This window comes from Lasioglossum baleicum, chromosome 13, assembly GCF_051020765.1.
Source record: "Lasioglossum baleicum chromosome 13, iyLasBale1, whole genome shotgun sequence".
Lineage (NCBI taxonomy): Eukaryota > Metazoa > Arthropoda > Insecta > Hymenoptera > Halictidae > Lasioglossum > Lasioglossum baleicum.
In genome coordinates, this window is record NC_134941.1 from 13,924,931 (window position 1) to 13,939,220 (window position 14,290).

The following is a 14,290-nucleotide window of genomic DNA, read 5'->3' on the forward strand; positions in this document are numbered from 1 at the left end:
CGAGAACGATCTATCGATGCACACGCAATAATACGCATACACACGCATAAACATATAGGAATGCATACCAGAGATATCCTCTGCATATACATATATACAGCATATACAAATGTATGTGTATATGTCAAACGATTGTTTGGCAGAATAAGATATGTATCTTATACCAGAGAGTATATTCTGCTAATACGTGTAATAACAAGGAAAAGAAGTAATTGTACCCACGAATCAACACTTTCCGGTACTTCTATTACGTAGTGACTTTGAAAATGAATTGTCATAATGATTGTTAGCCTCGTAACGCGCAGAAGCATAACATCGTTTTGCAAATGCGGTCTGTTTGTTGTCGCCGGCACAGTTGGTTGGACGTGCATGAAAAGACGACATGAAGATTAAACTTGGATCACGAACCGAATTGTTTGTCCGATCGTTGTCGGTCACAATCATGAAAAACAAGTGAATCATAGATAACTGGTTCGAACAATTCGAGGATTATGACGCGTGTGATTAAAAATATGGAATATCCATTTCAACGTAAGAACATTTGTATATCGATCGTTGTATAAAATAAATATTTTCGAAACATGAATACCAAGCGCAGCCCGAGGAAAGTGACATTGGCTATGATAAAAGGTAAGGTGAAGTCTATATAGAGAGGATATAGGATGAAATACGTTTTCGCGTCTATCCTGTGTAATTTAATTAGAAATTGTTGGTTCGATGGATTTAATTTCCTAATGGCGTCTACTATTTTTCCATAAGGTAAACCTATTACGACGTCGGTTCCTGTAATTCATTTCCATGCGAGCGACGACGAACTCGAAGAGATATATCCAAGTACAGACGAAGAGAAGAGATTAACGCCCGACTTCGAAAGAATTTCATCTAAACTAACCTCTTCTCCACAGAAATGTACCGAAAAAAGATCCACGCAGGAATCGGATATTACCGAGAGCAACTCGGAATGCCGATCGATCAGCGCGGAGAATGTAATACCGGAAGGCACACCGCCTTCTTTAGATCCATGGAAAATGTTGTCCAACTTCAAAGGAAAAATTACAAAGACCTTCGAAGAGAAGCTGTCGGAGATTAAAAGCGACAAGAAGAAGTCTGGTCACACTCGAGCGGAGAGTTCTAGCATCAGCGATTCGGAAGATCAAGGAAACGTTACTCCCTGCGACGATAAAACTGGAAACGACAAGCAGACCAACGAACCGACTACAAATACAGTTCTTCGAAGAACCAATCCGGTTAGATACGTAGGATTTTCTGGTGTAAAGGCAGGTCTAAAGGACAAAAGTTTGCAGGACGAGTCTGTCGAGAGTGGCGTAGAAGCATCAGAGTTTTCTCCAGAGACCGATAAAGATCCTGCTTCTTTCGAGAAAAGCGACACATCATTGAGAAAATCATCGGACACCGATAACTTCGCTGGCGTTCAAAAACAAACATCCTATATTCGTTCGACTGTATCCTCGACGAAAACGAATTTCAAGGTGGTCTTTTCGCATTTGTTGAAACAACTGGCTTGTCAATTGACATACAGGTCTGTCGCTGCTCTGGTCGCAGTCTTTTGCATTTATTACGTTACTCCGTTACCAGAATATCTGATTGGACTTGTAACAGGTATTGTCGCAACTGTAATTTTCTACGACACGGTGACAAGGTTCAAAACGATTTTAACAAATTTGCCGGACGATACGTTCGCTAACAGACAAGTAGTACCTGTTTTAGAAATTCCTGCAGTGGAGGAGCATGCTGTGGTCGAGAGATTTCAAGGCTGGTTAAACGAACTACCGTACCGGTACGAACCCTCAAATTACCACGTGGCCCGCACCAAATCCGTATTTTTCAGATTGGAAGGCAGTATACTGCGTATAATGGAGAGTAGAATAAAAGTACCGAAGAAGGCTGTTTGGGACGAGACGCAGCAGAAATTGAAGTTCGTTAAGAAGAGAGTTTACAATTTGTCCGGAGGAAAGGTAGAGCTTGTTCCCTGCGGACTGGCCAGAAGGCGGAGATGGAGTAAGAAATATCCAATTTGTATAACTCTTAAGAGGAAACAAGCGCACGTTTGTAATGTAATGTTAAAGGCTGCGATGAACGACGAATGTTATTCGACGAGCAATGGCCAAGGGGATACGATACTCGAATCGAAAGAAGGAGAATCGAAGGAGAAACAAGGAAACGAAGAGGAAAAACACGTTGACGAAGCTGAGGTATTGTTAGAGGAAGAAGAAGAAGACACTGCCGAGTTGGACGACGACGAGGACGACGTTGAAACTTTCCATTCTGATTTCGACAACGACGAATTTGACAACGAATACGTGGAATACAAGAGGCGGGTCCTGGAAGATGGAACCGTGGAGGATACGTGTAAACGAAGCATAAAGAAAAATGGGAAGAACAGAATTAACAACAGAAGGGGAGGGGAGAAGAAAAACGATAGTACGACGAACGGGAATGCGAACAAGTGTCACAGTTGTGGATATAGTTTCGTCGAGAGGAGGAAAAAGAAATGTCGAATGATATTGAAGCAGGTTAAATTTCGAAAGAGGTCAAATTCTGAAACAGATGGGAGAAGCAAGGTAGACGAAGAGAGGGGTAGATTGGCGAAAGAAGGGACGGATCGCTATGAGAACAAGGAGGCACAGAAACGAGAAGAAGGTGACGGGGAAGAAGAGTTCTCTGATGACAACGATCAAGACGAAGACGATGACGACGAGGATGAGGACGACGATGAGGACGATGAGGATTATTATTATGACAACGACGACTACGACGAGTATAACGACAACGAGAGCGACGAGGTTGACGAGGACGACGACGAAATGGAAGATGATGAGAATGAAACGTTAGAAGATAAGAGGAAAATGCGAGAAATAAAAATAGAGTTTGAAAGTTTGGAGGGTGAGGAGGAGAAAGAAGAGAAAAGAGAGGGGGCAAGGGAGAAGGAGAAGGAGGAAGAAAAAGACGAGTGGGAGACGATAGACGGAGCAGGAGGAGGACAAAAGAATTCCCGAAAAAGGCGGCGGAATAGTCGCAGATTGCGGAACCGAATAAAAATATATGTTTTTGCCAGGGCTGATCGCGAGAAGGAGGATTGGTACAGGAGGTTGGCCTCTGCATCTACGCGACGCGTGAAAAATCAAGATGCGTCGTCGTGTTTCACAACCGATGCATCGTCCACGTTGAATACAACGTTGTCTGCACAGCGAACCGTAACCACGGAATCAAAATTATCTGCCTCAACCAGTAACTCCTTCGAAAACGTACCTGAACTCACCTATAACGCGTACATGGCGAAACATTTGGAGAACAACGGTTCGATTTTCGAGAACGAACATTCCCCGTACACCGACAATACGTTTTGGATCAATTGTTTAATAGCTCGTATATTATTCGATGTACACAGATGTCCAGAAACTGTAAATCTGATACAGGATAAGATACAACGGAAATTATCTAGTATAAAACTACCATATTTTATGGAGTGCCTTTTAGTTTCGGAGGTAGCGATAGGTCAAGGGTCGCCCATCATTCGCAACGCGACAAAACCGATGACGAACGAGAGGGGTCTCTGGATTGACTTCGACATAACGTACAAAGGATCTTTGACCATGACCGTCGAAACGAAATTGAATTTAATGAAATTAACGAGAACCGGAACGATCAGCGGTGGCAGTAGCGTTATAGGAGGTGGCGGCGACAGTGGGGCCGGTGGAAACATCGTGGATTGCCCGGAGAAAGACAAGACAGCGGCCAAGTCGCCAATTTTTGATAGCGACATGGAAGACACACCGGAAACGTCCACGGAAGACGACGATAGCTCGCAGTTGTGTAGTCCAGCAGCTAAGGAGACGACGTAAGTTGTTCTAGCTGTAACATCTTGAAATAACATTCTACTTGAAACGAGATAATTACGTGTTATATGAAAGAACATGATAGTCTAGAATTACTAACGGAAACACTTCGTTGAACGACGTCTCCAGAAGAAAATAATAACTAGACTGCGGATCTTTATGAAAAATAAAAAATGTTTGCATTGATTGCAGGACACAGGAGCTAAATAAAAATTGTATTCTCCTTTTAATTATCCTATTCATCTGAAACTAATACATTGATGCCTTTAAATATTTTTGGAATGTCCACTGCTTTAAAATTACAAATACTCATTTTTGTCGTAAATGCATAAAATCCACAGCCTAATAATAACACTCTGTGTGAAAGACGATGAAGTTCTTTCATATAACATATAATTTAAGCGGTGCTTTATGATTCTTTCTGTTACAGCCCATCTACGCAATCGTCTGGAAGAAAGTTCCTCAGCATAGTGGACAGAATAGCTGCGAATAAATATTTCCAGCACGTAAGTGTACTCTGAATTTTGATATTTAGCTATTCTGATATTGGTACACGAGAAAATCCGTCTTTCTTTTATGCAATGATTAGGCGACGGAACTATCGTACGTGCGGAGGGCCATGGAGGGCGTCTCGAACACCGAAATTCGCCTAATGGTTACAGTGTCGAGTATAGAAGGTTGTCTTTCGTTGAACATTCCACCGGCGCCATCCGATCGTTTGTGGTATGGTTTCAAACCAGTGCCGAAAGTAACTCTTACCGTGAAACCAGCGGTCGGCGAGAGAGCGGTGAACTTCGCTTACATCACCAAATGGATAGAGGATAAATTACTCAGGGAATTTGAGAAACTGGTAGTTCTACCGAACATGGACGATCTCGTCTTACCATTGTGTCCTAATTACCCTTACACGAGTACGCGATAAACGCGGTTCACGTACGAGTAGCAGTGTCATGTTTGTATCGTATCGTATTATATCGTATCGTGTCGTGTCAGTGTGTAACCTATGTCATTGCGTTGTTTGTTCGCATGGGCTCGCTTCTATTCGCAAATGTGACCTGGTCGATTCGACTACGACTGCTGAATGAGAAAAAGATAAATACTTACCATACTGAAAATTAATCCACGTTGTTATTATTAAATCTACCGCGTGGCAAGTTGATTTCCGATTCTCAAGTTACAATAGAATATCTCGTTCGACGATCGACAACGAAACTAAGAGAACTCCACAGATGAAATCGATTCCAGAAGAAGAACAAATCTCGAAATATTCGAATGCCATCCAGTGAACGGCTTGCATCTGATTGAACGTTCAGTCGTGTGATTCGAATGAGCCAGTGATAAATGTAACGTCGATTGAAATTCTTGTTTATGTGCGATTCTATGAATCTGATATAAAATAATTGTAAGTTGAACCACATCCTTGACATTATTTACCGACCAACTGTTGAACAACTTTTTCATGGAACGGTACTGTTTACGTCGAAGCTCTGAAGCTTACAGGATTATGGAAACTTACGAGATTATGAAATTATCCATTGCACGGTAACGAAGTAAGAAACGAACGGAGATTGGAGAACGATGAAGTTGAGTATGCAGAATTGATGTAGAATAATGCGGAGCAAATGTATGTAACGAGTATATTCTGCACGATACAATTTTTACAAAACAATATCACAGTTCGGAGATCGGCATTCTTGAAGTATAGAAAAGAATAATGTAGTGTAGTCTGGTATAGTTTGATCTAATCTAGTGTAGTGTAGTGTATCATAGTGTAGTGTAGTTCAATGTAATAACGATTGTAGTCGACGATAGTATTATCCGATAGTGACATCGTTTCTAAAGATGGTGCTGACATTTTTCTTTAGCTATTCTGTACTGACACTTTTACCTTTGTATAAAAATATGTTTATTACACTATAAGAAGTTAGATGCAGTCGGTTAACGTTGTTGTCAAACGATGTTAATATCGAATAATGCTGTTGTCGACTAAAGTAGTTGTCGGTGATTGTCATGGGACTCAAATCTAGTCTAGCTAATCTAGTTGAGTCGAGTTGAGTCTAGTATAGCATGGTGTAATGTAGTATTAAGAAAATACAATTTATTTACAGACACGTTCCATTGTATACTGAAAGCTAGCTTCGAAGGACGCACGGAGCAGTTTCCAGTTCACGGACCGTTACCGCCCATGTCTCCAATCTTGGTGCACAAACCAGAATAAGGTCACCGAGTCTTCGTTTAGCCATTATCACAAATTCGCCTTGGCCGTGTCGTGCGTCGCAGGCACTCGATACTCGGACGCGGACATTTCTTCGATCGTGTGACTCGACGACGTCCACATCGTTGCTTCCCTGTCGGGAAAGAAGATATGAAACACAAGAGATTGAATGACGCCCTCACCGATTTCGACGATTTCTGGATGTTCCGTAGAAATCAACGATTCAAGAATTCAAGATTCAAGTTTTTATATCTCGGGAGCTAAAGCCAACCGCCACGAACATGTAAAGGTTTAGTTTAGTTTTAGTTTAGTTTTACATATCCAAAAATCATTCAAATTGGTGAGGTCCTCACGCATCGATAGGTTCATGCGGTTTTGTCTGATTCGTAGGTGAAAAATTGGCGGAGATAAGATGTTGCAAGTTAAAAATCGTACCTCGTTTTCTTCGACTCGGCGCAAGGTCTTTGTTATAGTGACGACAAGTTCGGCAGCTTCCAAGTTCAGTCGGTTTTCAACGGCGCTGACTGTACCCCTAACGACAAAGTCGCTTTGACAGTAGGCCTTGGCTAGTTCTTCCACGGAGCATGGTCTGCAATCCTCTTCTTCCTCTTCGTTGTACAAGCTGTACCTACCGTCCTTATCGTTGGCTACTCTTCGTCGACGTCGTCGTCGTCGTACCTCCAGATCGTATTGCAATATAACATATTGTAATTCACCGGATATAGGCTGCTCTTCCGCTTCGATGTAGAGCGCCGCGGGTTGTTTATTAGAAGTGGCGTAAAAGCATCTGTGTGACGACTTATGCTTGCCATCTCGCGGTGTATACAACGATCGAAGTTTCCCACGAGTCTCCAAATACACTCTGACGGGACCGGAAACTTTGGTGCACGCTCGGAATCCAGATGGTCGAGAAACGTCGTCGAAGTTTCCGGTCAACGTACTCTGATTCGTGTAACCGATTTTCCTCTGTTCTCGTTCGCCTGATACCACCGTGTCCGAGTCAACTTTTGGAATGGATTCGATTAAAACTGGAGGCGAGAGAACTACTCGCAATGCTCCGCGTGGATATCGCCAAACCACGGTCCCTCTCGAACATCGAAGGTACACCGGTCGCACACCTCGCCCTCCACCTCCGCTGTAATGCAACAATACCGATTAATCGGGTGAACCGTTTATCTTTCTTCTTCATCGTCTTCTTTTTCTTTCGGTCACGCGGTAGTGAGATTTAAAAATTAGAAATCGTGTATACTAATAATACCTCATGCAATAGCTAAATGTTCGGTAATTGATTAGATACGGACATATTTAACAATGCAAACAATATTTTGAATAATGGTAGAGCAATTTTTAGTGTTTAGTATTGCAGTATTTTTAAGCAGACACTTCAGATTTAATTACAATTCGAAGTAGAAATTTTGTCAGCATTCACCGAAATCTAACCGACTCTGTCCTTACGTTTACCCATATGGGTATGCTACACGCCCACGGATATCTGAGGAACCGTTCATATACGGCGCGAGGCTCGAATCGCTCTTTCTTTGGCAAAGAAAGAGATGATAAATCGAACGCTAGCCCGCGCGAGATCCTTTTCGAGTTCGCTCAGAGGACGTCGGAGAAAACCGGTTCTGGCCGTAAGTCGTGCGACTGGTTTCGCGTTCAATAAAAGTCGCCGAGTTTTCCTTGTCCGTTATCGGAGTCGGAATGTATTGTGTATGCGTAGACTACGGACCACGTAGATCGATGCTGCAGATGATTACGTTAATGGAAATTCAACGAACAATTATTTCTCAGAGTTTGTATGGTCAGTGGAGAGAACTGGATTGCAATAGGTAATGAAACGGTTCCGAAAGTTGTCAACACAAATGACGATGTGCAAGAAAGAGAAAGAGCTAGAAATCTAGAGGTGACCGTAGTTACTACGGGAATATAGTGGAGCGGCCAGGTGAGCGTAGCGTTGAGGAGAGTGGTACGGTAATTTTTATTTCTACATATGTGCACCGCTATTCTCTCGTCACCGCTCCATTATAAACAGTCGCATTTAACCCTTAGCATTTGAGTAACGACTCGGAGTTACCACTAAAAATTGCTACACCATTATTCAAAGTAATGTTTAGATTATTAAGTATGTTGGTGTATCTAAGCAATTACTAAACATTTAAGTATTGGAGATGTTACATCAATTTCATTTTGCCGCGATGTCCGTACTCCTATGCGATTCGGGAGACGACGAGCTCGTGAAAGTCGCGTCGAATAAAACAAACGAATAATATGACAAAACAAACCTCCCAATCCAGTCGCATTGATCAGCAGCTTGGAGGGCACCTTGCTCGTATGTAGGGGCCGATGACACGACGTGAACATATTGATGTAACAGCAGCGATATTAAACCAACGGCGAACGCAAGCGGTTTCATTTTTCGTGAATCCCCAAAATCGTCTTTAAGCTAAATATTTCTATGCAACTCAACTTGCATTTTTCCTGTAGAAAACCGCGTAACTTCTCGTGAGACTGATAAACAAATTCGACCGAGGGTAGAACGAAGGTAGACAAATAAATAGAGAGACTAACAAAGTATGCAGCAGAGGTACGTTTCCGAGAGTTTCAGTATATCACGGAGTACAGTCGCTAACACGTTCTCGTTCTTGTCGCGTTATCGTATGTGAGACGCTCTATCCGATTTCCGAAGTTTGTCATCGTTATCGGCAGGTAGAAACGTCATGGTGGTCGAGCACATCGGCTTGTAGAAATCTGATGCGTCGAGAATCGATCGTGAAATTATTCTCGCGCCTCTTTGAGACTCCTAGCAGAGAAAGCTACTCACTTTTCTTGCTATACACTACACTTTGTGTTCGAGACGCGCGGTCGTACGATCGCGTGCATTCAACGAACGAGTTCGATGATATCCGAAGGATCATGCTTCTCGTCGCCGAAACGTGAAAGGCTGGTTACGCGCACAAGAACGATCTCGGCTAGCGCGCGAGTAGACATACTCGTCTACGGTCTGTCGGTATTTGCGGCGACCGTTTACAGAGCTTGTGCACAACGCACAACTATTTTCGGCTATGTCGTTCCCCGTTGATCGCCTTTCTCCCTACTCCCTCTATCCTCGAGTACTCCTGTCCCTTTGATGGTGTTTGTGCTACAGGCTACGGCTACAGACTCGGCAAGTCGTTTCTCGCTACGTCGTGCCTCGCCTCGCTCCGTCTTTTCAGTCTCGCCATCTACACCTCTCTTTCTCTCCTTCATCCATTCCCCTCTCGTTCCACCACTTGCATCGTTCTGCTCTGTGTGTATGCATTCTTTCTTTCTTTCTTCCCTTCCTACGTCTTACTTGCGCTATCCGGTAACGTTGTCGTTTCTCTCGGCTTGTTTCCTTTCTCCTTTTTTCATTAACCACTACTACCATATATATCGTGTCGCTACCGTTGTTGCTACGACAGTCGCGGTTATATTAACGTAATTGTTATAAGATCTAGATATGTATTATTTATGTCGCAACGCGTAATGGCGGTCACCGCCAACTTTCAATTTTACAGCATACCATGTAGCCGACAGTTCCACGGATTTGTAGAGACAATTTCGGGTTTACAACATATACTTTCGTAGCTTTTCCGGTAGTGAGTTTATCAGGGCGAGGGATGCATATAGGATCAACAGGTAGTCTTGTCCGTGATACGCGCGAGCACGAATTCCAAGCTGTACATTCTGAAACGAGACCAATTCTTTTTGTGAATATCTTTGCGGCGCACGTACGGGAATATATATTGTCCAAATCCTTTTAAAAGTTAAATTCAACCTTGTGCAAATCAATTTCACACATTAAGAATTTTAAAAATTAACTATTTATTCATTTAGATTAAATTATATGTTTATTTATGCAATAAATGAAATTTAAAATTTCTCAACAATTAATTTACATTTACATTGAAAAATATTTATATGTAAAAGCGGTAAATTTGAGGTGCAAAATCTTTTATTGTCGCGCGATAAATAACTAACGAAGAATAATGCCGATGTAGAAAAGTTCTCCAAACAGATGAGGTATACTTACACTTCCGAGCAAAATGTTTGCCGATTCACGTATCCTGGAATACACTCCGCAGGACACGGGTTGTAAGAATGTATATTCAACAGTTTCATGGCAAATTTGTACGAATCTAAAGACACGTATCCCGAGTTATGGATGTCGAGATTTCGAAAAATGCTATCCAGGTGCCTGCGATATCAATTACGTGATTAACTCTACATATATATATATATATGTTATTAACATATATAGACTGTATATGTAGATATTGTAGATTGTAGTATTATACCTTTCCATCCAAAGTAGTCGAGGCTCTTTCAGTCCCGCTCGGAAAAGTATACAATCATCGAGCAATTGATACAGATACGGAATTGGGTCGATCGGTTGGTAAACAATCAAATGTCCGATCAGAAAATGAAATGTGTCGAAAATCTGTTTCTTCGTCATGTAATCTTGGCCTTTGCATCGTGTTTCAGAAATGTTGGTCTGAAACTATAAGCTATCCAATGAAACTTAATCGTGACATTTATTACGAGATCGATTTACCTCGTTGGTCGATTCTTCCCGTGATTCTACAGGAAAATTATTCCGAAAGAAGTATTTATCCATTCTTCGAGACGTTCGTACTACTTATTAGTCAAAAGCGAAATTTTTTCAAGAATCTCCGCTTCCACGATGGACCCTCTTCTTTCCTCTGTTTTTCATAAGCAGTTTCAAGTCTCATTTTGAATAATTGATGATATTCCGCTCGCGTGACAAATAAAAAATACTCAACGATACAGCGACTGGAGACTGGAGAGCCAGAATAGCATACGGTGGCGCCCTCTACTTATCAACGGCCGGATTATGTTGGTAAGATAGGAAATAACATTAAAAATCCCTTTGGGAAACATGTTTTTAATGAAAAATGAATGTGTGCTAATTGTGCTCCTATCTCTAGCTAGCACTTCGATACGGAATAAGTTACAGTCGTTTCTTATCCGAAATTTCACGAGGATTACGCTGGTAGAAGTAAAAGTTATCCAGATATAAAGATATCTGCACAGCTTCCGAGTCGAGAAAATAGAAAGGATAGCAAGGAACCATTAAGACAAGGTATAACAGCAAGTAATTAATCTTTATTGCAACTGGCGATATCCCGAAGAAGATCGGGTATCGTCCTCAATACGCGTAGAAGGTTTTCGCATCAAGGAAGTTCGGGTAACCATATGTCGGATGTGCAATCGCCTCCGGGGTACCTGAAACGTAAACGATCATGATAAATTTCCGAAAAATTAGCTCGACACGCTAGAAACATCGTGTAACGTTACCGCATTTCGTGTGCAAGTAGCACATCGTTTTTATCCTCGCCAAAGTCTACCAAAAATTGATTGTCGAGTTTTAAACCACCGTTCACAGTGTCCACGTCCAGCTTGACCATTACCGAGCCGTGCCTAGAACATCCAGGTATGGTACCAGTAAATTTATAAACGATTCGCAATTCAAAACAAGATTATTATACACGTAGAAACGGAAGCGTATCTTACTCGACTTGATCGGGGTAGAATTGTTGGTCCCATGGTTTGAAAATGGAAGTGGTCACGTACAAGCGCGTTCCGTCGAGGCTCAGTTGAAGCATCTGCGGTCCGCCGTAAAATCGACGTCCCTTCACGTAAACCGGGCCCGGTTGTTCGGTTAGTTCTTCGTCGTGGATTACCCGAATCTTCGAGTCGTTCAAGACCGATCCACCGAGGAATATTTGACCGGTTAATTTTGGATTCTTCCTGTCGGAGATGTCGTACTGCCTGACGTCTCCGTGAAGCCAATTCGAGAGGTAGAGATATTTGTCGTCGAGGCTGAGCAAAATGTCGGTGATCATACCTGCGGAACGGCTGATTGTTTAGCTCGGTCGAACAGAATTTTATTTAATTAATTTCTACAGAAGACTGTGTTACCTGGCATTTGCGGAGCGATCCAGCCTTCGACCTTCTTAGCAGGCACTTGGATCACCTTCTCGGCGCGCCATTCGCCTTCCGGTGTTTCGTAGAATCTGTGGACGTTCGAACTAACTGCGCATCCAACGAATCCTTCGCTAGCTTTCGGATCGTGCAGGAACCTGACTTCAAGAGGAGCGACTCCGTCATCTCCCAAGTTGACCGTTTGCTTCAGCTTTCTTTCGCTCCACGAATAAAAGTTCAAGCTTCTGCCGTAAATCGCTGCGAAAAGATCATTCGATTCGATTCAATTCGAAAGAGAGAAAGATAGAGAAAGAGATACGAGGACCAACTTGGATCGACGCTGTCCGTGATCTTGTATCCTCGTTTAAATACTCTGGGTGCACCCCATTCGGAAGCAACGAGTACATCGTGATACGGCTGGTACCAAAAATCGTAACCGAAAGCCGCTTTCCTCTCTCCCTTCGTCCACAGGCCTTTCACCTCGAATGTCTCCGAGTCGATGCAAAGGAATTCGCCTTGCGCGTCACCGTTCGGCTTGTCCATGGTAGAAATGATTATCTCTCCTGTAGGCGCACAATGGCTGGTATGTAAGGTCGATACCCCGCGTTCGTGTACCTCAGCCGGCGACAACACCTTATCGCGGCGATGGGACAACCAGATGAAACAGAATAGAATAGGATGGAATGGAATAAAGAAGAGAAACGACAACTATACGGAACGCAACGCGAATATGAACAAACCTTCTTGATGGACGGTGCTCGTTCGTTGCTCGTGTTGATGAAATAGACGCGGTCAGACATCAGACACGGGAGCACCAACGTGTCTCGTTTACGCGGTTGATCGTGGCAACTGCTGCAGATGTTCCATCCCGAATGATGCAGCTCGTCGCCGACATGAAGCATTCGCAGTTTGTGAACGATCTGCACGAATTTTAAGAAAATCAAATCACTAAACTCTTATTTTCAGTGGTAGCATTATTGACTTTTATGTTCTAGCATCATTTTTTTGAAAATTTTCAGATGCCAGGTCGGTTGGTTTAACAAAAAAAAAAAAAAAAATGGGATGCATTAAAAAGTAAAGTACAAAAAAGATAAGGTCGTATCATATAATTTTCTTCATATTTTCACTTGAAAAAGTGCAGTATATGTATCATTCATAATTGCACTGCACTTCGTGATTAGATTTCGTGTGATATCTAAAACTGTGGTGTGATTCGGAACGCACCTGAATAAACTGCAAGTCCCGTCGCAAATTTTATCGTAGCTCTTATCTTATATATATAGACTACAGATCTTTATGCAAAATAAAAATGTTCTGCGTTGATTGTGGGAAGCAGGAATAACATAATAATTGATTTCATCCCTTAACGACTTTGTTACATTGAAAGCAACTACATCATTCTTGAATTTTTTCAATCTTTCACTGTTTTATATTTCGTCTGACGAATTTCTTCATAAATGCATAAAGATCCGCAGTCTACTTATATACAACTCTGCTAATATTGTATAATAGTTTGCAGCAGTTTCTACCTTGCAGTAGGTGGGGCTCGCCGGGTCCACGTCCACGGTGGAGAGCACATCCGGTTTCTCGGGATCCGTGTGGACGCAAACAACGTACAACAACTTTTCGCGTGGGCCCTCGAGCATCGCAGCTTTCGGCGATTTGTAACCGGGACCGGCGCAGCTCGAACATCCTGGCCCTGGAATCAATTGTTTCCTTTAAGTTTCGCGGAATCGTTCGAGTCTAAAAGCACAGTTGTATGATTACCTTTGCTTTCCATAGTCCGCATTCTCGCGTTCGTTTCTCGGATCGAGACTGATGCTGATCGGACAGTAAACACGCTCTATATGCGTTGTTGAAATCGTACGAAAAAAAGGAACAAGTCGACAACCAACCAGGCGTATCCGCGTAAACACGAAGACGAGTGTATATTTCCTATAAACAGCTTTCGGCAGCCGATAACCGACAACAAGGTGTTTCCTGTTTGCCTCTGTTCGGAACGCAAATGTACTGGTACTATACGATAACTACACAACGACGCAACGGCACTCCGAAGAGTGGAAGGTACACGTTGATGCTCGTCGCAATTACGCAAGAAAATTGCTCGGTTGATAACCGTTCGACCAATAAGCTACGAAAACAGACCGAATCAGAAAATAGTCATTAATCATCAGAGTGTTATCATATACATGTTAACAGGCGGCTTCTGTTATGATAAAAATTTCGGTGTACTTTCGTTCCGCTATCGTCCTTT

The 14,290-nt window shown here is 42.5% G+C and overlaps 4 protein-coding genes across 7 annotated transcripts; 1 reads left to right on the forward strand and 3 right to left on the reverse strand.

The window, feature by feature from the left end:
* The first annotated feature begins 135 nt into the window (after positions 1-135).
* LOC143214869 (uncharacterized) lies at positions 136-4,976 on the forward strand. 3 transcript variants are annotated; one of them, XM_076436384.1, is made up of 5 exons: positions 136-630; positions 760-1,247; positions 1,305-3,859; positions 4,288-4,363; positions 4,447-4,976. In XM_076436384.1, exons 1-5 carry the CDS (start codon positions 582-584, stop codon positions 4,777-4,779), a joined length of 3,501 nt encoding a protein of 1,166 aa, XP_076292499.1. In that variant the 5' UTR covers positions 136-581; the 3' UTR covers positions 4,780-4,976. The 3 variants fall into 3 exon arrangements, with proteins under 3 accessions (XP_076292499.1, XP_076292500.1, XP_076292497.1); XM_076436385.1 differs by having other exon boundaries at positions 760-834; positions 906-3,859; XM_076436382.1 differs by having other exon boundaries at positions 137-630; positions 760-3,859.
* Positions 4,977-5,937: 961 nt separating this feature from the next.
* Metrn (meteorin) lies at positions 5,938-9,178 on the reverse strand. Of its 2 annotated transcripts, XM_076436450.1 has the most exons (4): positions 8,641-9,178; positions 8,355-8,550; positions 6,508-7,207; positions 5,938-6,205 (listed from the first exon to the last, which is right to left on the reverse strand). In XM_076436450.1, exons 2-4 carry the CDS (start codon positions 8,483-8,485, stop codon positions 5,990-5,992), a joined length of 1,047 nt encoding a protein of 348 aa, XP_076292565.1. In that variant the 5' UTR covers positions 8,486-8,550; positions 8,641-9,178; the 3' UTR covers positions 5,938-5,989. The 2 variants fall into 2 exon arrangements, with proteins under 2 accessions (XP_076292565.1, XP_076292564.1); XM_076436449.1 differs by having other exon boundaries at positions 8,355-9,177.
* Positions 9,179-9,631: 453 nt separating this feature from the next.
* On the reverse strand, positions 9,632-11,069 carry LOC143214920 (uncharacterized). The gene is made up of 4 exons (XM_076436486.1): positions 10,646-11,069; positions 10,389-10,591; positions 10,124-10,288; positions 9,632-9,777 (listed from the first exon to the last, which is right to left on the reverse strand). The coding sequence occupies exons 1-4, from the start codon at positions 10,706-10,708 to the stop codon at positions 9,723-9,725; spliced, it is 486 nt and encodes a 161-aa protein (XP_076292601.1). The 5' UTR covers positions 10,709-11,069; the 3' UTR covers positions 9,632-9,722.
* Positions 11,070-11,197: 128 nt separating this feature from the next.
* LOC143214893 (methanethiol oxidase) lies at positions 11,198-14,069 on the reverse strand. Its single transcript, XM_076436435.1, has 8 exons — positions 13,804-14,069; positions 13,566-13,735; positions 12,777-12,956; positions 12,366-12,669; positions 12,034-12,294; positions 11,626-11,959; positions 11,410-11,532; positions 11,198-11,337 (listed from the first exon to the last, which is right to left on the reverse strand). Exons 1-8 carry the CDS (start codon positions 13,823-13,825, stop codon positions 11,286-11,288), a joined length of 1,446 nt encoding a protein of 481 aa, XP_076292550.1. The 5' UTR covers positions 13,826-14,069; the 3' UTR covers positions 11,198-11,285.
* Positions 14,070-14,290: the final 221 nt, after the last annotated feature.

Coding starts and splice junctions, on each gene's coding strand:
- LOC143214869 (XM_076436382.1), top strand. CDS start 582: ATGAATACCAAGCGCAGCCCGAGGAAAGTGACATTGGCTATGATAAAA. Junction 631..759: donor GACATTGGCTATGATAAAAG/GTAAGGTGAAGT, acceptor TTTTTCCATAAG/GTAAACCTATTACGACGTCG. Junction 3,860..4,287: donor CCAGCAGCTAAGGAGACGAC/GTAAGTTGTTCT, acceptor TTTCTGTTACAG/CCCATCTACGCAATCGTCTG.
- Metrn (XM_076436450.1), bottom strand. CDS start 8,485: ATGAAACCGCTTGCGTTCGCCGTTGGTTTAATATCGCTGCTGTTACAT. Junction 7,208..8,354: donor CAATGCGACTGGATTGGGAG/GTTTGTTTTGTC, acceptor GTTGCATTACAG/CGGAGGTGGAGGGCGAGGTG. Junction 6,206..6,507: donor GCCGAGTCGAAGAAAACGAG/GTACGATTTTTA, acceptor CTTTCCCGACAG/GGAAGCAACGATGTGGACGT.
- LOC143214920 (XM_076436486.1), bottom strand. CDS start 10,708: ATGGATAAATACTTCTTTCGGAATAATTTTCCTGTAGAATCACGGGAA. Junction 10,592..10,645: donor GGGAAGAATCGACCAACGAG/GTAAATCGATCT, acceptor GATAGCTTATAG/TTTCAGACCAACATTTCTGA. Junction 9,778..10,123: donor CAAACATTTTGCTCGGAAGT/GTAAGTATACCT, acceptor GTCTCGTTTCAG/AATGTACAGCTTGGAATTCG.
- LOC143214893 (XM_076436435.1), bottom strand. CDS start 13,825: ATGCGGACTATGGAAAGCAAAG. Junction 12,670..12,776: donor GAGCACCGTCCATCAAGAAG/GTTTGTTCATAT, acceptor CGCCGCGATAAG/GTGTTGTCGCCGGCTGAGGT. Junction 11,533..11,625: donor TTCTACCCCGATCAAGTCGA/GTAAGATACGCT, acceptor TGGATGTTCTAG/GCACGGCTCGGTAATGGTCA.